Source organism: Heterocephalus glaber, unplaced genomic scaffold (genome assembly GCF_053883595.1).
Source record: "Heterocephalus glaber isolate CG9 unplaced genomic scaffold, H.glaber_assembly_v1.0 deba00000676, whole genome shotgun sequence".
Lineage (NCBI taxonomy): Eukaryota > Metazoa > Chordata > Mammalia > Rodentia > Bathyergidae > Heterocephalus > Heterocephalus glaber.
This window is the reverse complement of record NW_028258156.1, coordinates 15,387,251-15,410,382: the sequence shown is the minus strand read 5'-3', so window position 1 is coordinate 15,410,382 and position 23,132 is coordinate 15,387,251. Positions and strand designations below refer to the sequence as shown.

At 34.7% G+C, this 23,132-nt stretch overlaps 1 protein-coding gene across 10 annotated transcripts in view; it reads right to left on the bottom strand.

Moving 5' to 3' along the window:
• Positions 1-645: 645 nt before the first annotated feature.
• Dgkb (diacylglycerol kinase beta) overlaps positions 646-23,132 on the bottom strand; it is a 620,388-nt gene continuing 597,901 nt past the window's right edge. For all 10 annotated transcript variants that reach the window (XM_004839605.4, XM_021254159.2, XM_004839601.4 and 7 more), the window contains one exon: positions 646-1,683. In XM_004839605.4, the coding sequence (XP_004839662.2) occupies positions 1,576-1,683 (108 nt within the window). In that variant the 3' untranslated portion in view covers positions 646-1,575. The remainder of the gene's footprint in view (positions 1,684-23,132) is intronic.

Here is a 23,132-nt window from a genome sequence, read left to right as displayed (position 1 = left end):
CATTCAACAGAAACACTAAATGCTATTTGTTATTCAAAGATGAATGAATCAATAGAAAAATAGAACTGATAAATCATTGGCACTTTAATGCAGAGTGGAGAGAAAAACTAATAAATCATGCATTTCAAGAACTTGTTTTCCTTATGGCATGTTTAAAAACATAAAACATGCAATGATGAGATGCAGGTAAATATGAATGAACAATACCAAGACTTCTCAAAAGCATTTCCTTTTATACCATAGGCTTAATGAGACATTAGGAAAAGTAATAATTCCATCATTTCTTTATACAATCAGAGATTCCAACTATGCCATCAACAATTGAAACAGTGATCTAGGCCATTCCATACATATTTCCAAATAAACATTCAAAGCATCATAGAGATGGGAGAGGAGTAGGTGAGATGAAGGGCTAATTTCAAGCATGATTTCCCTCGATAAACTCAAAATTATTGTCAGTACTAATTTATACTAGAAGGGAAATGATACAACCATTCACTTTCATCAAGTACACTTAACTGATACATTAAAGATTACAGACACCTCGATTTGTGGAGAACCAAATAACCAAGTCAGCTATGGAGCTTAGATTGTGTTGTATGAACCATTGTCTGTGAAAGGGGAGAATAATAATAAATAGGTAAATGTCTTCCAGCATTTTAATTGTCACAAAATTAATCATAAGATCCACAAATCTTCTCAATGCTAATTAATTATGCATTAACCCATTTCTCTCAAGCATCTTTTCCTGAATCTTTGGTGGGAAACACATGAATTAGGCACATAGTTTAAAACATCTATTTGGTTACTGGCATGATTGTGAATTTTCTTCTAGATTCTCATGCAGAAAGGAATAAGGCTTGTCTTATTATCACACTTTACTGCCAAGGAACTTATTTTCACTAATTTTTTGGAATTAAAGACCAAACTCAACAAAATAAAAACCATTTTCTGTTTTTAAGCACAAGTAAGTCTTCTACCTGGTATTTCAATTTCCACTCAGAAGAATTTAGATGTTGAAGAAAAACTATTTATATATAGCAATATATCATAGACAACTATTTAATAAAATGTTTGAGTTAAAAGTTTATCCTCGAGTCATAGATCAAAAATCATTGTTACACTGATTCTAAAAGGGAAAAGTATAGCAATCTGTAATCAGGATCATTGTAGCATTATTGATTAGTGCTTATTAATAATTGGAATCACACCAAGAATCACATCTCCCATGGTATTTCCTTTTTTGTGTTTCACAGCTTTTTCTCACAGTTTAGTAAATGGGAATTGGGTAACATGTGGGTGGGAGACATAAAAATCTAAGGGAATGCATGCAACAAAAATATGCAATATTACTTCATGTAAACTTTTGCTTTCTTCATGCAAACTGCCTATAGAAACTGAGACAATAAATTTTCTAATAGCTGAATTTCACATTAGCTCAGTAACAAAAACTTGTTAAACCAATTCCATGATTTTGCATGAGCAGGAGACTTGAAATGGTTCGAAGATTTCCAGCACAAGTGTTCTATGGCCCAATTATGCTAATTGGATTTCTAAGAATGAAACGAGGGGGGGTTATTCTTTGCTTCGGGTTCTTGTTCTTTTGACGAGGGAGCAGAATAACCCAGTTTTTGGAGGAGGGCCCATCAGCATCGGGGCTTGGTTCTTGTGTGTAATTTTTATCTAGGAAAAAAGACAGAGAGAAAAAGTAATCTCCAGCTATAAAGCAATTTCTGCAAATCTTGATTAATAATATTTTGTGAGTCATTGAAACAGCCCAAGAGTACAATCTGGTTTCAGAGTTTCCTTATTTCAAAAATACTTTTTTTTTCAAAAAATACTTTTAAGAGAAAAGGATAAGCATTTAAATAATATTTCAGTGCTAAGGATACTAAAAAAAAATAAAATTTAGCTGCAGTCCCATTTTAAATGTCATGTTATCTCTAACTTCACTTGGAGTAGTATAATATCTCCAAACTCTTTATTTAGGCTACATGATTATCCAGTAGAATTTCTTGATCTTTAGTTATGTTTTATTTATTGAAAGCAGGAAAACATGTGTCATTACAGGATTTAGAGTTCCAGTTATGGCCAACATTAAGATGTACTTCGTATCAGACAGGCTTTATTCATCTGGCTAATCAGATTGTTTCTCTCTTTCCACATGAACTGCATGGCTTAATTTTAAAACAATCATTAAGAGTGGAAGTCAAAAGTTAACATGCACAAAAGGTCATAAATGATGAACTAGTTTTCTAATTTGTTAATTAATTGGTAATAGAATAGAATCAAATATTGAAAAGCCTCTTCAAAACACTTGGAGAGAGTGTTCTAAAGCTACTCGTTTTGATTTCTTTGATATAAAACTACGAATCACCTTAAATGAGACAACCTTAAAGTAGATTATGTCTGCAATTTTCTCTAATTCAACTCTAAATTAGAGAAGACATTTTATGAATATATGCTATGCTCAAAGCTAATTGAAAGCAATTATCAAAGTGGCATTTTGTCTGTGACTTTAAGATACATTGTAAGATAATAAATGATTCTCATTATGTAATAAAAAGGTCACATCTTGCCTTTGGGCTAGTGATGCTAAGAGTTTTTCAAAAGCAATCTGAGACATTTTCTTTAGTGAACTGCAACTAATACAAGAACCATCGCTTATTAAATATCAGTTGTCATCTGCAGAGCGTCCGCATCAGAGATGAGTGTTTCTTTCAAAAAGAAACACCACCTCATTAAGAGCTGCAAAAAATATATCTTTTAAAGTGCATACCTGACATTTTCAATTCGAAATGAATATCCTTTACGTGTCATTCACTAATAGCAATGAAACAAAAAAAAAAAATGTTTGTCACGTGGACAAGATCATTAACAATCAGCATCAAGGCTTTTGGGAAATGGAAATTTACGTCAAAGTCTAGAAAGACAGAAATGTAAAAAACTTTTAAAGAATGGACAACTTTATTTAAGTCTGCTGGAATCAGGGTATGTTGGAAGGATTCAGTTCTTCTTTCACTATAAAAATACATTGTGCTTATAAAAGGTCACTAGGCTCAGCTAGCCCCAAACTCTCTAGCTATTTGACTTTATTTTATTTTATTTTTTATCTTATGAACTAAGGAGTTGATAGACAGTTAAGATGCCAAAATGCACCTATCCACATAGATTGAAAATAGTCTCTACTAGATTTTCCCTCTTAATAATTCAGTTTTTGAGTACACTGAATTTTAAGTCATTGATTTTCAAATTCTTCTGAATTCTAGCTTTAGACAATATCTAATGCAGTATCATTCACCATTTATTCACTTCATAAAATCTATTCAGCCCATATCATACTTTAAAAATGGTCCCAGGAACTTACAATAAATAGACAACACACAGTCTCTGCCCCCCAAAAATGATGGTCCAGTAGGAAAGAGAAATTAAAGAAACTCATTCAGTACTCTCATACATGCTAGAATAAGAGGCTAAGCAGCATTGCATTATGCTTTTTAGTGATGAAAATGAAAATGAGTAATTTCACCAAACAATGTCATTTTTAAATGAGTATCTGGGGAAAAAGTTATCACATATTACTTACACAATAACCTTAGACAAATGAAGCAGCATAAAAAAAGACAGATTTCTTTGGACCTTTTTTCCTATTTCAAATTATCAATTATTCATTTAAATCATTTTAACTCTTATTTACACTATCAGTTTCTCACACTAGAGAAACTATTCGGTATTTACACGTGTGTCCTATTTATTTCACTTAAGAGTATGGCCTCGATATGCATCCATTTAGCTATAAATGACTCTAGTTTTTCATTCTTTATGGCTGAGTAGTACTCCATTTTATTTAAAAAAACCCACATTTTCTTTATCCAGTTTCCAGTTGATGGGCACTTGGGCTGCTTCCAAGATTTAGCTATTACAAACTGTGCCACTATGAACATGGGTGCATGTATATCATTGTGGTATGATTCTTTTAATTCTTTTGGGAAGACACCCAGCAGGGGAATAGCTGGGTCAAATGGGACCTCTAGTCCTAGTTCTTTGAGGTATCTCCATATTGACTTCCACAGTGGTTGCACCAGTCTGCACTCCCACCAACAATGGAGTGAAGGGAGGGGAAGGGGAAAGGAAAAGAGGGAAAGGAAAAACTATGAGAAAAAAATGGAAATGAAATCTATGTAAATAGGGAAGGGTGGAGCAGGTGAAGGGTGCACAGGTAATAGGGAAAAAAATAAGAACCAAGATATTTCATGTACTGGTACAAACACCCAATGATAAATGTAAATGAATCGTATACCTAAAATGTACCAATAAAAAAAATGACAGATTTCTGATTCACAGTCGCTCAACTAAATCCTTTAGCATGTAAAATAGTTTTAGCATATTTTGAAAAATTAGATAATTATTACCAAACTGATGTTAAGACTTTGGAAGAAAATTTTTGTTTTCACTTACATAAAATGAGTATCAATTTATGACAAAACTATAGGCAAAGTATTCTATAATTATTATGTTTGAGATTATGTTTATTCTTTGTATTTTTTAAGGTATTTGAATTTTGTTTGCTCATGACTATCTTTATCTTGGATATCTTTTTTTTAAAGGAATCACATACTCTTATTCCTTTAAAAGCAGCGCAGTATCTCATTCAGTGCTCTTGACACAACAGAGTGCTCACTTTATGTCACTGATGCACAATTCTGAAGTTTTCAAATGCATGGTTTTTTAATGCACAGTTTTCAGTTTTGAAGGTATATAACAGTCAATCCTTTTTTTGCAATTATCCATAGCCCGTCTTCTTGGTTGTTTAATCTTTTCTATAGTTGCAAGTACCCAACTTTTAAAACAAAAGTCAAACTTAATTGACATGAAAAATTAAATGCTATATTATTGTTTTGGGCAGGGGAGAATAAATGGAGGAAATTAGCATTCACACGTTGTCCCATAAGTATCCAACTTCCTTGCATATGTTGTCTTATTGGATGACTTCACTAAGGATGAAGCTGGAACCACTGTATGAGGGAGGGTAGAAGAGGACTGTTTTAAAAATGCTAGAAAGATATTGCCATAAGTAGAGAGGTGTCCGTCTGTCAAAACTCCCCATTCTGCTGAGGACCTAATCTTTTGGAAAGTGATCCTGACAGAGGAGAGGCAGTTTCACTGGCCTATGACTCCTTCTCATCCTGTCTTCTTATTTCAAATTCAGACTGGCCACATTTAAAATTATGAAGATGAAAAATCTGATTTATAATTATCCACTAGGAAACAAGGCATAGTTTGTTTTCACTACATTTTTAAGATTGTGCACTGTTATAGTTTTAATTTATTATTATAATATTAAGAACATTAGCATAAACACATTCAATTGTTATTTTTCAATTTAAAAATATTTTTAAACCAAGCAAGATGTATTTGGGTCTTGCTGTGTGCCTAGCTTCTATGCTAAGTGTTTTACACACATTACTCACCTTTGAGTTGGCCTCAATAACCAGCCAATTGCATAGAAAAATTACTGAGAAGTGTATAATTAAAGTATGATTTCACAAAAGGGATATCAGAGGGGATTTATATCTCAGAGCACATGTTAATAGCTTTCTTCACTGTAGATACTAATGTTGCTTAGTTAAAGCAGTAGCGAAGAGAGGTGAGTCTTGACTGATTAGTTTTCCAGCAGTATTTGCCCTAGCTCAGCGGTAAGTTTTTTCCACATTCCCTGTTTCCCAGTATTAAATATTTCTGTCACCCTTTATATGAAAAGTAGCATTTCTCTTCCTCATGTTATCTGAACACTCTATGCAGCACTTTTTCCTATATCTACTTATTTAAAGCAAATCATTTTGATAAAATTAGAAAAGAGTGAACTTACTCCTTTTAAGGAATTCTCCCTACTTGCCATGGTTTGGATCTGGAATGGACCCCCCCCCCCCCCCAAGTTCCATCTACCAAAAGCTTGGTTGCCAGTCTGTGGTGTGACCAGGTGGTGGCAGAACATATGAGACACGTCTAGCGAAAGAAGGTAGGTCAGTGGGATTGTGGCCTTAAAGGACATACTGAAATCTTCTAGGCTGACATGATACAAATAGGAGTTCTCTGACATGTGCTTCTGCCATGACACACGATTCCATCGCAGCACCAAAGCAACAAAGCCAAGGAATCATGTCCTGGAACCTCTGAAAACATTAGAATAAACATATCCTCCTTTGAAGTTGATTTTCTCAGTTATTTTGTCACATGGCAGAAAGCTGACTAACACACCAGCTATCAAAATAGTTTCTCAAACAGTTTTTTATAGTATCAAATTTCATCTTCCCAGCAATCTTAGGAGGTAGGTGTCAACATCTTTATTTCATGCTAGAGGCCAAAAAACAACTTAGGTCTGTAACCTGTATCACACCTCTCAAGTTGATAAGTGCAAGAGCTAGGTTTGAGAGTTGACTCTCAGATGCTCCAGGGTTCCTTTGCAAATCCCCCCCCCCCCGTACTTTTGTGCTACATTTCGTCCTGTATAATCATCTCTCTTAATAACAAATACCTATGCCTGTTTGGTCTAGCTTAAAAGTTGCAAAGAAGATTCTAAATGTCCTCATAGAGGAAAAGCAGGTCACTCACAGAAAAATAAAAATCAGCATGACACCAGGCATCTATGACACATTATTGCTGGAACACAAAGGAAAAACACATTGAAGCCTTAGAGGAAAAGTTAATTTTATCCTAGAAATCTATCCCCAGTCCAAGTAATGACTAAATACAAGGATAGATTGAAGACATTGTAAGTCACCAAAGGATATAGAGAATTTGCTTCTTCTGTATACCTTTTAAAATATTTGTGGATGTTCTTCAGTGAAACAAGTGAATGAAGTAAGAAAGAAATTTTTAAAAAAACAGAGGATTGAACTGAGATCCAGGATTTCAGATTTACAGAGATCTAGAGGGAAATCTACAGAGAAGGGCTTCTATAAAAATAAGAGGAGTGTAGATAATTGACAAATTAAGTATGAAATAAAATTTTTTTAAAAATGAGATTATAAGGTTGACTTTGTAAGGAGGAGAAAGAATGAAAAGTATAACAACTACGGAAAAGAAAATGGAATTTTATATCAGTACTAGTTCTGGAGTTGACAGTATTTTTCTAGTTGCAATGGTAATATATTTTATTGATTTAAATAAAATTATTACAAAATTATTCTCCGAAACAGAACAGCGTAACGACTGCCTGGGTCCCCCATTTCCTATCTGGGAAATTTGGATAAGTGATTCATTTTCCTCATCAATAGAGTAAAGATTTTAATACAATGTCTCGTGAGTTTCATGTAAGGACTAAACGTATCAACGTACATAAAATACTTAGGATGTTAGCTGGCACATAAGATGCAGTCAGTAAATGTTAATTATTAGTAAGAGAATTATAGTAATATGAGTATTAAACTAACTTTCTATAGCACAGATTAGGTAGAGTATACAAAAAGACTAGCATAGCAAAACAGCCGTAAGTAACATTATTCATGGATATGGAGCAAACTATCAGAAAGAACAGTTGCGGTTCATTTGAAGGCCAATACTAGGTCACAGTCCTGATGAAACAGAAGATGACTTTGTTTTGACTGTGTAACTAGCTTTTACAATGTGCTCATTCTTTTCCATATAAATGTTCAATTATTTTTCCTTAAAGTTCCTATGCTGATGTTTTTATTGTACTCCGTTGTCTTAGTTCTCCAAGTAGGGTGCAAAGACAGTGACATTAACAGTATTATAGAAATGCAGACTCCACAGATTCTGCTTTGTAACTAGAACTCCAGATGACTGGCATGCACATTTGCACTTGGGAAGCCTGGTCTGTCTGTCATTTCACTTCTCTTCCTAAGAGGCGAGGACAATAAGACTCTGCTGTGTGACTGGCTTGCTGACTGAGGAGGCTCTTTTTTTCACTCATTCCCAAGATAAACGAGAGCTAATAGCAATGGGTATAAAAATCCTAATTTATTCAATTACCATTATTGTTAATTAGGTACCAGCTTACTTTAGTTCAGTGCTGGGTCTCCAAGTTGAATCAACTCTTTTATTAAAAACCTGAGTTTATAGGATAATGATATGCAATAGTGAAATGTGGTACGCGTTGTGCAGAACAGATACTGGCAGGATTCAACAGGAGCACCACAAATGCCATTTAGATCACGGTGGAAGGACCATGACATAGTTAAGTATGAGTTTCAGTCACAGCAGTATAGATAAGAAGTGGAGGTCAGACCCGAGGCAGGGAGATAAGATGAAGGTGAACACAGTAATCCAGAAAAGAAGTGGAACTTTATTCTGAAGATCACAGAGCAAGGGGCATACTTAAGAGATACATTGAGGAGGCACACACAATCTGTGTGATGTTGTAATTGACTGGAGGTGTGGGGGTGTTAGAAAAGGGAAAGATTCTAGTGTGCCTCTCATGGTTCGGGTTTTATTGATTATATGCAGGATGATGCTTTTTATAAGAAAAGAAGTATTTTTGGCAAGAGTGAGAAACAAGATTTGGTGAAGTCAGTGCTGACTGACAATCTGAGGGAGAGGCTCAGGGGCTTTTGGCTACTTGGCTCGGATTTCTGAAGGGAAAACAGGACTTGAGATAGATTTGGGTTTGATGCACATATTATCATTCACTGAGGGGAGATTACTGAGGGTGGAGTAGTAAACATGAATAGCAGATGTTAGACTCTGTACCTGGGAAATATTGACACTTTGAGGGAAGCAGGAGAATGACCTTCTATGAAAGATAGGAGCACAAGTAGCCAGAGGGTAGAAGAAAAACTAGAAAGAAGTCTCATCATATAAGAATTCCCAATCTATTTTTAGTTTGTCTGCTTTTCTTCTACTAAATAGGGTGAAATCTTCAGATTAAATGGCATATATGCAGTTTATCATAACTGTCTGCATAGAAAGTATGCAAGCTATTAAAATGTTATTTTAATTCTAAATATAAAAATTATTACATTTGAGTCATATTTCGCAGGACATTTAAGTGCATATCCATCTAACTCTGAAGTTGGCAAACGTTCTCTGTACAGGACTAGTTGGTAAGTGTTTTAGGCTTTGTGGGCTATGGAATCTATCTGGATGAATCAAAAACTGCCCTTGTAGACCAGTGGCATTCTTAGAGTATGAGTGAATGAAGGAAGGTGGGGATGTTCCAGGAAAAAATTAGGTAAAAACTAAAATTTGAGTTTCATGCAATGTTCACTTTATGAAATATTACTCTTCTTTTGACTTTTTCAATCCTTGAAAGATGTGTGAAATATTCTTAACACTGACTACATAAAAATATAACCCATAGGTTATATTTTGCTGATGGTTAGTGTACTTAAGTCAAATATTGAAAATTAAATCTAGAATAATAAAACAAAGCTAAGGGAACCAGTTTTACTTTAAAATCATTATTGATTCAATAGTGGAAAAATGAATAAAAGTGGCAATAATATTGTACAGTATATTTTTATTCTACAGAGTGCCACCATTCAGAATTTATTCTATGAAAATTCTGAATTGGAGTATATATATGCATATATATTATATTCCTCTGTTTTGGCAATATATCAACTGATCAAATTTGTCTTGAATATATAATTTCTTGCTGTTCTCACTGTTCTGCATTAGGATAAGATTAATAATACTGTAGTTCTTTGAAAGTCCCTCAGCATGTAGCATCTGCCTTTTAAAATATTCTTCCTATAGCTAGCCAAATATCGCTTATCCCACTTCATCTCTTTAAGAATTTATTATCACTGGACTTATTCATCTGCCTTAAAAATGGATTTTTGGAGCAAAATAAATGCCATAAAATATCTGCAGGGAGAGCTTAATTTAGCAATTACCTTGAATATTAAAAGTTACCTAGCTTAATTCTGAAGTAAGGTTGTATCCTTTTCATAATGGACATCATTCTGAATTCAAGTATATAACAGAGACATATGACAATGGGATAAAGTGTGTGCTAAATTTTTCAGGTCCATAGCTGCCAAAAAAATAAAGCAAAGCCATGAAATATAGCAATTTTCTGAAATTCTGCCCCAACTTCTTTATGCTTCTAGCCATTGTTTTCTGAAATGATAGTAATTTCCAAGTTTAGTGTTAATGTCTTTTATTCAGCACTACATTAAAAAAATCATTATGAAGGTTTAAAATAAAATTTGTTTTAAAAAAGGAGGTTATGAGATTTCCTTGCTGATGAAATTCACAAGAGTTTTAAATATGGATGGAAAAGAGAAAACATTTTCCTAAAAGCAATGAACTATTTGGCCACATTACAGGAGAAATAGTTTTACCTGAATTTGAAATCTCTTTTAGGTTCCAAAATATTTTTATGGCTCTAGAATGGTTGCCAGGGAAGGTCAAAGACATTTTGAATGCATGTTTAGTATTGGGTCTTTACCAAGAAATTATACCTACAACTTTAAACCAATAACTCTTTATCTTTTCATGAGGAACCAACAAACCTTTGGATATATGAAAAAATAAGACAATAGAACAAAAGAAAACAACACAGTAATTCCCCATCCTGACTATAACCAAAGTAATATTCACCTTGGGTTTTACTTCTCTTAATGAGAAGTTTCATATAAAATTTCCTATATGTTCTTTTTCGCCTAGCAAGGGGATAAAGGATATAGAAATGGGACACAGCGCAATGGTTTGATTCTCACCAAGGCCACTGGTCATGTTTTTGAACCCCAGCCTCAATTTGCTAGAGGCACATAACAGTAGCACCTACTTTGTAGGACCACTGAAAGTACCAAATGACACGATGCATAGTGAATGTTACAGCATTCCTGTCACATGCCAGGTTCCACTTCACTTCTCCGCGAAGGACAGATTATTCAAACATCAATATGGGACATTTAGAAAGCAATTATCTGTTTTTAAAAGAAGAGAGCCTAATTCATAGACTCAGCCATACTCTTGTCTATGGAGAATAATAGCACTAATCCCAAACACTTTCCTCTCCTCTCGATGCTAAAGTATTTCATGGTATTCCAAGGGGAGGCCAATGTTGACATCTTATCCATAAAAAATTCCATTACATGTCACAATAACTGACAATCCCAACTATGTCTAAGACATTGTTTATGGAGCACAGTTTGGTTGAAATAATAGTGAAGGACAGAGAAAACAACCTGCTCATCTTTTAGGTTCTCCTATTTCAAAGGATTATTCTCCCATTTGGTCATCCTTGACACCTTTCTCCTTACCTACAACCAGTGTGTTACTGAATCGGATTAATTTTCTCCCTAAAGTACATTTTGTGTCTTGCAATTTTTTCCCCTACTACCATCTTCTAAGGCCTGAATGTTTACCAATGTCCGCTGAGTGGCCATTTCCTCTCCTTCCACTCTAGCCCCACCCAGAATGGTCTCCGGACCATACAAGTCAGCTCTGCTCACCCTCTTGCTAAGACCTTTCTTTAGTTCCAATTGATTTTTAAACCAAAGGTAAAAATCCCTCTTGTGGGCTTGGAAGTCCTACTGCCCTGATTGCTACTGAACTGCCTGCTCTCCTATGCTTCTCTTTCTACTGTGCATCTGTTCTGTCTTTTTTCAGCTCCTTGAATGCCATGGTCCTTACCACATTGTGCTGTTTTCTCTCCAGGGTGACATTACTCTTTCGCTTGGGATTTGCTTTCCTCCTCAGCTTTTAGTTCTCAGGGCCATTATGAGACTCTTTGAGAGTTTTCCAGAATCTCCTTTGACAGATCAAATCCTCCTACTGACTGTCTCCCACCCTACGGTCACTGCAGCACAGAACCACGAAGCTTTTCCATTCACAGACTTCATATCGTTATTGAAATTTTAAGGGTGTGGCTATTTGAGTAATGAATACCTGTGCTGAATTCAGAGAGCATGTCATGTTTGATTTCATTTTCTTTTCCTGTAACACTCTAGGACAAAATGCTCACACCTTATTGAGAAGTTATAATTGATATTAATATAACATTTTATTAATAAACATTTGTTAAAGGAAATATATAGTATCAATGAATCACTGACACTCTTGACTTTGAAAAAAGAGTTGCATCCTTTTATTAATTACTTATTGATTTGAACATAATATTTAATAATATTTATTCTGTTCACCTATAGAATGGTCATGAGGATGATATGGTAAAAATGTAATATGCTAGATTGCTTCAATTTTTAAAGTCCCCTCAAATGAAACATCTACAACTGTGTTCATAATGCTCAAGGAAATAAAAACAATGAATTATTACATTCTATTCAGTTTATCTCATTAAGAGTTTTTAAGTTCATACTTTTATTTGAAATGGGTAAGATCCTTATGAAACACTGAGCCAGTCCATTACTAATTGATAATGAAGGCTTACTCTTTACAATTTTTAACACCTTTTGTTGCCTTTAATAGAAAAGCTGAAACTAGTTTAGCCTTGTTTCCTAATTTTAATACACATAATCAGAGAAAATGAAGAGCTAAATAAGGTAAGCCAGAAAGGCAAATAAAGAGAGAATTGAGGCAGAGACAGGCTGATTCTGTAGCCCGAATCCACCAGGAGGCAGATCTCTAACTGCTGACAGAAATCAAACCTGTGAGACAGTATGATGCTCATCAACCAGTAACTTCTAACTTTCCCATTTTAGAGGAAAATACTCAATTTTACACTACATGTGAATAATGTTCCTCTTGAAAGGTGATAATATAAAAGCTTAAAATTCTGCTAGGTACATGCAATTTTATCCTATGTGGCATATTTACGGTCTGGAATCACATTAATATAAATGCATTACACATCACATACTTGGCATATTTCTTATTTAATTTTTGTCCTTATGTGTTTTTGGACATTTTGTCCGCTTTGATTTGGAGTTTTTATCAAAAAGTATGAATATAATAGTTTATTATTTTTAGTCAAAATGAAATTTTAAAAGATTGAAACCAATGATTACTTCAAAATTAACAATAAAAGACCAATTTGGGTGCATTTATAATATTTCAGTTGAGTATATTAAAGTGAAGACCTATAAAAAGGTAAGTCTAATTATAAATATAATATTTGAGATAACTAAAAATGTGATATGGCAAGAAAAAAATCTTTCAAATATTTTTTGTGCAGAATGCAAGCAAATTTAATCAGTTTGGCATTAATTAAGCTCTAATACTGTACTTCAGTATCTCCTAAGTAGTGTGATCCATTTTCCCTTCATCCAGGGGATTTGTGCACATTATGGTGTCATCATAATTTTAAAACATACCGAGAAAATGACAGAGCTGCAAAATTAAAATAAATGATTAATGGTATTTTTTTCACATTTTGTACTAATAGGTATCACTGAGCCTTTAAATGAATAGAGCTGTCAAGCGCATGGTTTCTACAGCTCCAGCAAGGAACCACAATGGAAATTATCTGTTCCAGAGACACCTAACTATGACACTTTGGAATATTTTAAATTTTAATTAGTAGGTGCAATTGTTTTGTTCTCCTGTAACCACTGAAAATTAATTGGAAATTAGTTACAAACAATCTTTTCTTTAACAACCTGACATGAAGAGATCGGTGCTTTACACCTTAACTTTCTTGTTTGGGGGCCAGAAAGCACACATGCAGTAAATTGCATTGTCAAATTACAAACACAACAACTGTTGTGAAATTAGGAAAAAATTATGTACAGGTAAACAAAACTAATTAATGCATAAGTAACAGAGGAGCACAGAAAATAATACCCAACTAAAGTCTAAGGAGTCAGTCTTTGACAAAAAAATTAATCCTTACAAATGTAAATTTATTCAAAAACATTTACCAATTAAGATCTAGGTAAAAGGATGCTTTTGCTTTATGCTTTATTTAACTGCTTTGGGGGCATTACGAATTCTCACACCTTAAAACATATACATGGTACCTTTGAAAGAACAGCAGTCTGTTTATTCAGATATGTATCAAGATTGCAGAAGACTGCTGGTTAATTTTTTCTTCCTCAAAATATCAAGACTTAGAGACACTAAATAACAAATTTTAGTACTTCCTTCTTTAAGAGTTATCACTATTTAAATACTAGTCACAACGCAATTCTGAAGCACACCAAAATATTCATTATCTGCACCTACCTGTTAAGCATTCTTTTACTGACAATTTATGGGTTACTCTTTTTCTTTCATTACTAAAGATACACATGTTCTCTTGTTGGATTTTCTTCCCCATTTTTAAACTAAGTCATTAGAGCACGTTAAGATTCATTAAAAATAACATGTCAGGTGTCAGCAAGTGTTGTTACAATAGCTGCCTAACTTTTAATTAGAAAATAATATTCTTATCAAAATTTCAAACCAAGACTAATTACTAGGAAACTAACCTGTTGCATGAAATATTCCTTAATAGTATTTAAAGGTTTATCATTTTAATGCAAAGGTCTTGGAAGATTCAAGTTCAGTAAATTGGAATAAGTTTTGCAGCATTATTTATTCTGGATAAATTTTAGCCTAATTTTCCTCTTAGATTTAAATGATTATTAAAGAGGCTACATATCATGGTCAAATGTGGTTTTTTCCAATCTGAGTTTATCTGTAAATGATAATGGGAAAATAATAATAGTGACTGCTTCATACTCTGTAACTGTACAAATCTTAAAACAATGTCAGTATTTTGTGCCATGAAAAGGTCACATGAGTTTAACTTTTTTCTCCGTAATTCAGGATTATAGGGAAAGTAGTCTAAATTATAAAAAAGGAAAAATTTCAGGTGCACTAAATATAACAATACTTAATATACACCATAATACAAATAAAGCTTTCTTTGTGCTGCTAATTACCATATAGAATAATTTTCAACAAGCCTTAAATACACCTTTGTGATTTGTAACAACTGATTTTTGGAATAAGGAAACAATTTCAAGGAGATTACATTACTCTCTGAAAACAAGAAATCACTACTATAAAAAAAAGACAATATCTTGGACTCTGGCCCTCATTCTTGCTTCTTACCCGTTAGGAGACACTTGACATAGCACCCCTCTTAAGTGATATTTCCCCTCTTTCCTTACAGAAATTGCATCAAACATTGCTTTCAGGGAGTAAAAAATAATTTCAACTCATGATTACATTTAATTTCTGTTAAAGTGCAAGAAAAGTTGACTGCTTCAATTGTAGAAACCAGCTTGCTCAAAGTAATGTTAAAAATAATTAAACCTAGTATGGGTTTTAAATAGCTGATAAACAGAAGCTTAATAAAAATGGTTGAGATTCTATAATAAGAGAGTGGCAAAGCTATATAACTTCAAATTTGTTTTTAGCCCTCAGGTCTGTGACAAATTAACTTAGTAGGTATAAGGATCCTCCCATAAGAAAATGCAAATTCTCTTTTCCTACTTCTCAAAATTGCCCCATTTTCCCATAAATATCTCCTTGTTTATACTTAGGCCTTTATAGCTTCATGGCAGGAAACAGTTACATTCTGAGCTTACTCAGCAATTTTTTTTTTTTTTTTTTTTTGGTACCGGGGATCGAACATGGGTCCTTGCATTTGCGCAGCAGGCAGCGAAACCACTGAGCTAAACCCCCGGCCCCTTAGCAATATTTATTATATCTTTAGCTAATAATCAAGAGAGATATGGACACATAAACCGTAAGAGATACCATTTTATTTTCTAGTATGGTATTATATGAAATGTTCATATAAATGATATTCCTCATTAGAAAAGATGTTCATGGTATTGAACTTTGAATGAGACTTTGAAAGGTTGTTAAAACAATCCCCTCTTAAAATGACTTATTTTGCTTTTCAAATGTCTTTGGAGGATTCGCTGAGGTTAGAGCTGCTAGGTACAGTCAGCATATGCGGGTGTCTTTGGACTGGCACCTCCTTCACCTCTGTGCTCCTTTCATCTTTTCTGTGCACTTCAGAAAACTTTATTTTAAACGGTCTTTCCTCCTCTCAACTATTTATTCTTAGGCAGATAAACCTAATGAAATGATGACAAATTTAGAAGTAGAAAAACAAGTTATGAAATGTCATAGTCGCAATACTCTGTTCCATGACGTTGGAAATCTTCTAACCTTGCGTGCATGGTCTCAAAGACTCCTATAATAACTGATAAATTATTTGCAATAGTCATTAAATGTCTCTGCCTACAAAGTAATTACAAAAAGAATCCCATGTGTTCATTCATCTCATTGCTGATGTAGAGAAATATCTAAAACGTTTTAGTATGTGCAAAAAGCTATGTGTCTTTGCTACATTATTTTCACTCAAACAACGAGTAGACACAGTCTCAACTTGCCAGGACATAGGACACAGGAGTGAAAAAGTATAAATGAAGTTTTCTTAAAATAGATAAGATTTGAAGATTCAAGATGCAAGACATTGCTGGGGATTTAGCTCAGTGGTTCCACCGCCTGCCTCGAAAGCACAATGACCCGAGTTCGATCCCCGGTACCAAAAAACAAAAAAACAAAACAAAACAAAAAAAACAACCAAAAAAAAAAGAGGGGCCGGGGATTTAGCTCAGTGGTTCTGCCTCCTGCTTCGCAAGCGCAAGGACCTGAGTTCGCTCTCCGGTACCAAAACAAACAAACAAACAAACAGGATGCAAGACATTTATTAGACTGATTTTGTGTTTTGTAAGAGATAAGGAAATATAAATACATATTGTGAAATCTCTAAGTCGGGAGGTGGATGTTGGTGGCTGATAATATGCTGACCTGTTGGAGAGAACTCAGAGCAATCTCATAATAGCCACAGTAATAAAAATCTAAGGTGTGAGGGAGCGTGGTCCCAATGACAGTCAAGAGGGAGGAAGTACATTTCATGGTCTCTCTCTCACTGATCACAACTAAAAACACTCCACATTCTACATGGAGCATTATCCAAAGACACTGAAAAAGTATGTAATTTGGGAAGAAACTCAGAGCACGAAGTGTCACTGAGTCACTTATGCATTTCTTCATATTTTTTTCTCCATTTTTTAAATCTTCTGGCTTGGATTTTAAAGACAGCCTCTTTATTTATACTGGAATTGTATAACAGTTATATCTTCCTGGTTTAGAAATAGGAAAGAAGAATTCTTCAGATCAAAGAGAGTGAGAAAAATAACCTGACCCCCTCCCTGCAACCCGAATCTCAATCTCTTCCATTCAAGATATCTGGTGATTACATGGCAGTGGCAGACTCCTAAAAGTTCCATGGAGGAGAGAACTTTCCTCAGTACAGAAGCTATAGTCCCAAGAGCACAAAAGCAATCCCTGCTGCTAATTTCCTCTCTGTTTCTCCATACCGCAGTCTTGGATGAAGTGTTATTTCAGGAAATGGATGGCAGAACAGGAACCCTAAAGCCTTGGGTTTGTAGCCAGAGGAGCAATATCATAACCTTAAGAGTCACAAAAGTCACAGGTCATGGAAAGGAAGGGGATCAAACAAGCTCTCTCATAAAGTCATTGCAGCCTCTTCTAAGTTTGTCCTTGAGCTAAGTAGGCATAGTCTGGACCTTTGTTTTTTGTCTGGCATATGTTTGTGGTACATGAGAACATTTCCCATGGAGAACTGGTACGCAAGCATGACATATCTTAATTCTTTTTTTATCCCCTTGGATTGGATCTTAAGTAGCATACTGATGACTTTGAGAACTCAAGTAGAGTGTAGACTAACACCAGGTTTCCAGATAGGCCTAAAGATCTTTCACATGCAGGAAAATTCAAAAGAATATTGAAAAGATTTTAAAACTGACCGGATCTTGAAACCACAACTCACAGAAGACAGATGTCACATGGGACCTGAACTTGGTCAGTTAGCTGCTAAAAGAACAAGATGACAGCAGCAAGGAATCAATATTTCCCAAAGGAATTGAACAATAGCCAGAGTCTTATAATGTGACATTTAAGATGTTCAGGATATAATCCAAAATTTCTCAACATATAAAGAACCACAAAAACCTCAAAAATACAAATGGGAAAAGATAGTCAACAGTGCAAATCCTGGGATGATATGGGATTGGAATGAACAAACAAGGATCTAGCAGCTGTTATAGCACTACCTCAAGAACAATAGAAGATATTCCTGAAATAAAAGGAACTAAAATGTGTTAGGCAAGACATAGAAGGTATTTAAAGAGAAATCAAAGCTTCTACAATTGAAAAATTATAATTAACAAAACAAACAAAAACTTAACTTGAAGAGGTCAAAAATAGGGTGCTGGGCATTATGGCCCGTGCACATAATCCCAGCATTGTCCATGGCTGAGACAGGAGGGCCAGAAGTTCAAGCCTATGCTGGCCAATTTGGCAACATAGCAAGACCTTATCTTAAAAAAGGGGCTAGAGAAGTCGCTCAGTGTGAAAGCCCTCAGTTTAATCTCAGTACGATAATAAATGAAGGAATGAATGAATAATATAAGGGGAAATAACAGTGAACTCAAATTAGGTGAATATTTATCATTCAATCTGAATAACAGAAAGAACAAGGAAAAAAGAAAACATTAACTGAATAAAAGATCTATGCGACAATATATAAAGTGTTTAACATGAGCACAGCATGAGAGTTTAAGAAATAGAGGGGAGGATTGTGGTTTAGAAATCAATATTTGAAGAAATAATGGGTGAAAATTTTCTGATTTAGAAAAACACAAATCTATGGATTCTTAACGTTCAGTGAAACTCAGAGGATGAGCTCAAAGAAACCCATTCCCAGATTCATCAAAATCAAACTGGTGAAAACTAAAGACAAGGGAAAAAAATCTTGAAAGCAGCCTGAGTAAAGTGACATATTGCATATTGCGAGCAATACTTCAAATGATTATGGATTTATCATCAGAAAGCACATCATGGAAAACATATTGTGCAAGGCATGAAGATAGCTAAAGAGGAATCTTAACATGCTCACAATTGAGTCAGGAGAACTGGGTGCATTCATGTGGAGCTAACAGACCAGGCTGCAGCCTGGGACACCATGAAGATGTCAAGAGTCACAGGAGTACAAAGGATCAGGCAAATATTTCAGACAGATGGGGATTTTAAAAGGCTTCATGAGGAAATTGCTTTTTAAGTTTGGCATTGAATGAAGAGATTTTTTTAATATATGTATGAATTTATATCCCATCGTCCAGGAAGATTTTGAAGTAACTAATAAAAATGCATATATCCTAACAGGATAAAATAATTAAATCAGGCAATTTGAGTATAAGGGAAAAAATTGGGTCTATGAAAATAGTAAACTATAGGTAAGATTGGCTGAAAGAAATGCAAACCAAGCATCTTAGAAAACTGTTTGAAGAAGATGTCTGCCTGCATGGAGACCAGGAAATGAACTTATTTCTAAACTACAAACAGAGAATGAGGATTTTAGACAAAACACGGAAGGAAGCAGTCTAGGCAGAAATCTGTGAATTGGCCCTCAGGAGCATGACATGCTGCTATCAGCCATGGGACTATCATTTATGCCATGACAACCATTCTAAACTGCATTCTATGTGACATGAGGTGGTTTTGAACTTGGAGGTGTAGGGACTGGGGTCTTCACAGCTGTGTGGTTCAGTAGTAATTCAGTGCAAAGTGATGGATGCCTTTGACTATATTAAGAAGCAAAATATAATGTACGAAATAAAGCTAAAATATAAATAAGCAGACAAAAGACTGAATTCTGTTGTAGGGATGTTTTTAATCAATTACTAATATTAGACGTTCGTAAGGCTCTGAAAAGTGACTGAGGCAGCAAAGGAAACTAATTAAGAAATAAGGCAGCAGAAACAATAACCTGCTTCTAGCTCTTATTATGTGGCCTTGAGCAAGTTATTTAACTTCTCTGGCTTTAGTTTTCCCTCAAATTCATGATATGGATATCATAATAACTTTACAGGCTTCTTAGGATTTTTGTGAGCATTAAATAATAATGAATGTGAGCACAATGAATAGAAACTGGTACAAGCTAGATATTTAATAAACATCAGGCACTGCTACCATGGTTCCCTCCAAACATCTCCAGGCCTTTCAGATGTTTTGAAAAACCCATTACTTTTCATCTACCAGAAAGTAAATTGCTGGGCCTAAAAATACAAATTAATAGAATCTTCATGTTCAATGTTAATGGCTTGAAATTGATTGAATTTAACAAATGAGTAAAGATTAACATCTTACAATTACAATTGCTTTAATAATGAAAACAACAAACACAAATAAAAAAATTTAGACCCCTATGTTCTTCTTTTTAAAGGGTTTGCATTTTGAACTGATGCTGCTGCAGTTTGTGAACACAGGTGTCAAGATGAAGATTAACTCAAGAAAACCCCAGCATCTAGGGCAATGGGAAAAAATTCAGCGTTTTTAGTAGGGGGTACAAGGAAATGTTTAGTGCATATTCAGTATTGAAGTAAAGTGGGTGTTAGTGTCAAAAAAGGAATTCAAGTCAGATAAATGTGTCTCATAAAATAGGCTTCACAGTGGAAACTGAGGTAGAGGAAACATGTGCTCTTAGACAACAGAGCATTTGCCTCAAGAATACCAAGGGTCAGACCTCAGGTGGCAAGACTACCAGGCTTGGCAGGGATTGGCTGAGTGCTAGCCAAAGTTGTGTGACGTGTTGAAAGTATTTAAACTTTCAACTGAGAGTTTGGGGAAGCAGAGACAGTGTTCAGAGAGGTATTTTACAAGGGAATGTCCATGAATGGACAGAAAGAGATCATACATATATAAATGCATTCCAGAAGCTACCTTGACTTCAGCTATCACTTTGATGGATCTTCATATTTTACCTATGGTATTTTCACTATTTGGATTATGATATGTTCATAACTTCATTCCCAGGCTCTACAGCATGGAAGTAATTTTTAGGAATTCTCTCTCCCGGAATCCCAGACAAAGTGACAGAGTGATCTTTGATTAAAATCTCATTGACATTACTTTTTGTAAAAGTGTCACTGGTACTAATACAAGATTGTTCGCATTTCAAACAATTATTAGAATGTAGCCAGTTAGAATATGTAATTTAAACACATAGTTGATAATGCAGGAGGTAACCCAAAGAAGTCCAGTTACACCCTAGGAGGAAACAGAAGGATTACATCTTTGGAGGTTAGAAAAGTATTTCTTCTTTGATACATTCAAATTCTTTGCTTTGAGAATATAATGAATAAAGATAACTCAAAATAACATATATATATATATATATTTATATGTGAAAAATATGTGAATGAATTGCTAGCCAAACTACATTATGTTCAGTAAAAAAGCTTTAGTGGAAAGTAGTTTTTAAGATGTTATACTATTCCATGGAGTATTTAAGAAATTCACAAATTCAAAATGGACTTGTTATGGGCAATCAAATTACATGTAGGCACAGTGCTATACTCTGAGGATTACAAAGATGACCAAAAGTCTTCTCATGATCTCAGTAAACTTGTATCTACAAGGAAGAAAACATAATTTCAAAATAATGGAGTCACTACTTTGATAAAGCTACAGGGCACTGAGATTGAGCTTGTAGGTTTTGAAATGGCATTGGCCTGGAGGAACAGAGCGATAATGCTCCAGGAAGGCTTTATGGGGGATAGCAAGGAATGAGTCTCAAAGGATTAGCTGTGACACTCAAAGCAGTGGATAAGTTTGGATGAGGGACAAGTACATGAAAAGATGAAAAAGAAGTAACAGATGAAGTTGGTAAGACAAGAAGCCTGACTCAAGTTATATTTTATCAGATAAAGATGTAATAAAGGATTTAAAATAGAAATTGTCATGGTGATGTATTTTATAGTGACAATTCTAATGGAAATGTGAAAGATGGATTTAAATAGAATAAAAATATTGGTATGGGTTTTTCCAAGAACAAATGAAACCTAATAGGTCAAGTCTAGGATGGTGGTTGTAGGGACAGAAAGAAAGGAACAGATTTCAGAAGTATAGGATGACTCTTTGATTTTTAGCTTAGGGAGCAATGGGTTCATGATGATTCCATTAAATAAAAATGGTACAGGGAAGAGTAACATATTTGGGATGCTAGAAGAGGTCAGTATTTGGTGAGGGGAAGATGGAAGATTATGAATCCTTATGAGGTTCGTAAGGCTTTGTATAGTCACTTGTTAAATCTTTACTTGGCACCCAGCAGTTGTAAAACACAGATACTATGTCGGTGCTGGTGGAGCAGATGCAGATAAACCTGGCCCGATGCATGCCTTTCCCTATCCTATCACTCTACTCTCTTCATCCCCCACCCCCAGCTGCCCTTCTCCTTACAGAAACAGCAGGGTCAGTGTGTTTCTATGTGCAAGAGAAAGGATCAAGGGAGGAAGAAGTTAAAAAGGAGAAAATAGGCTCTGCTTTAGCATCATTTCAATAGACATTCTTCTAAAGTTAATATTCTCAAGTTCACTGTGCTCATTAACACAATCAATAATTATATGTCTAAAATCCATTCTTAGTGACTATTACAATACTATGCATATAGGGCTATTAAGTGAATTTCTATTGATTGATTAAATGAATTTCTATTGATTGCTGTTATGGCTTGTGTCTAGATGTCCCCCCAAAGCCTCATGTGGTTATAGGTGGAGCTTTTCAGAGGTGGCTGGATCAAGAGTACATGATGCTGGGACTAAGGGTGTGTGATCACTAGATTATTCCACTGATTGGTTTGGCATAGTTCTGGGGTAGGTAATGGGAAAGCCAGCCCTGTGTGTGAGTGCTACACACCCTAAGGGGACAGAACATAAGGGACAGAAAGAGGCCTGTTGGCTTCCTTGCTGCATGCTTCTTTTGCTTTCTTCAGCCTGCCATGAACTGTTTTTCTTCTGTGATGCCCCACTGCCATGCCACCCTGCCTTGGAATCAGCTATGAACTGAAATCTCTACAAGCTGTAAGCCAAAATAAATCGCTCCTTCTGAAACTTTGGGTGTTGAGTATTTTGTCTCAGCAATGAGAAAACCACCTCAAACAATTGCTTTTTAGTGAGAGAATTTAGAAAGTTGAAGAATAATTGTGCATTGTATTTCAAAAGTTAGTTTTAAGATCTTGGTTTTTGCTTTTCTTAATATGTTCAAAATCATGACTGGTAAAGTTTGTAAATAAATATTACATTGATGTTTTTCAATCACTTTTTTATCAAGATAAAATATAGATAATGTAAAATTTCCCATTTTAGCCGTTTTAGGCTCAAAAACTTTCAGTATAC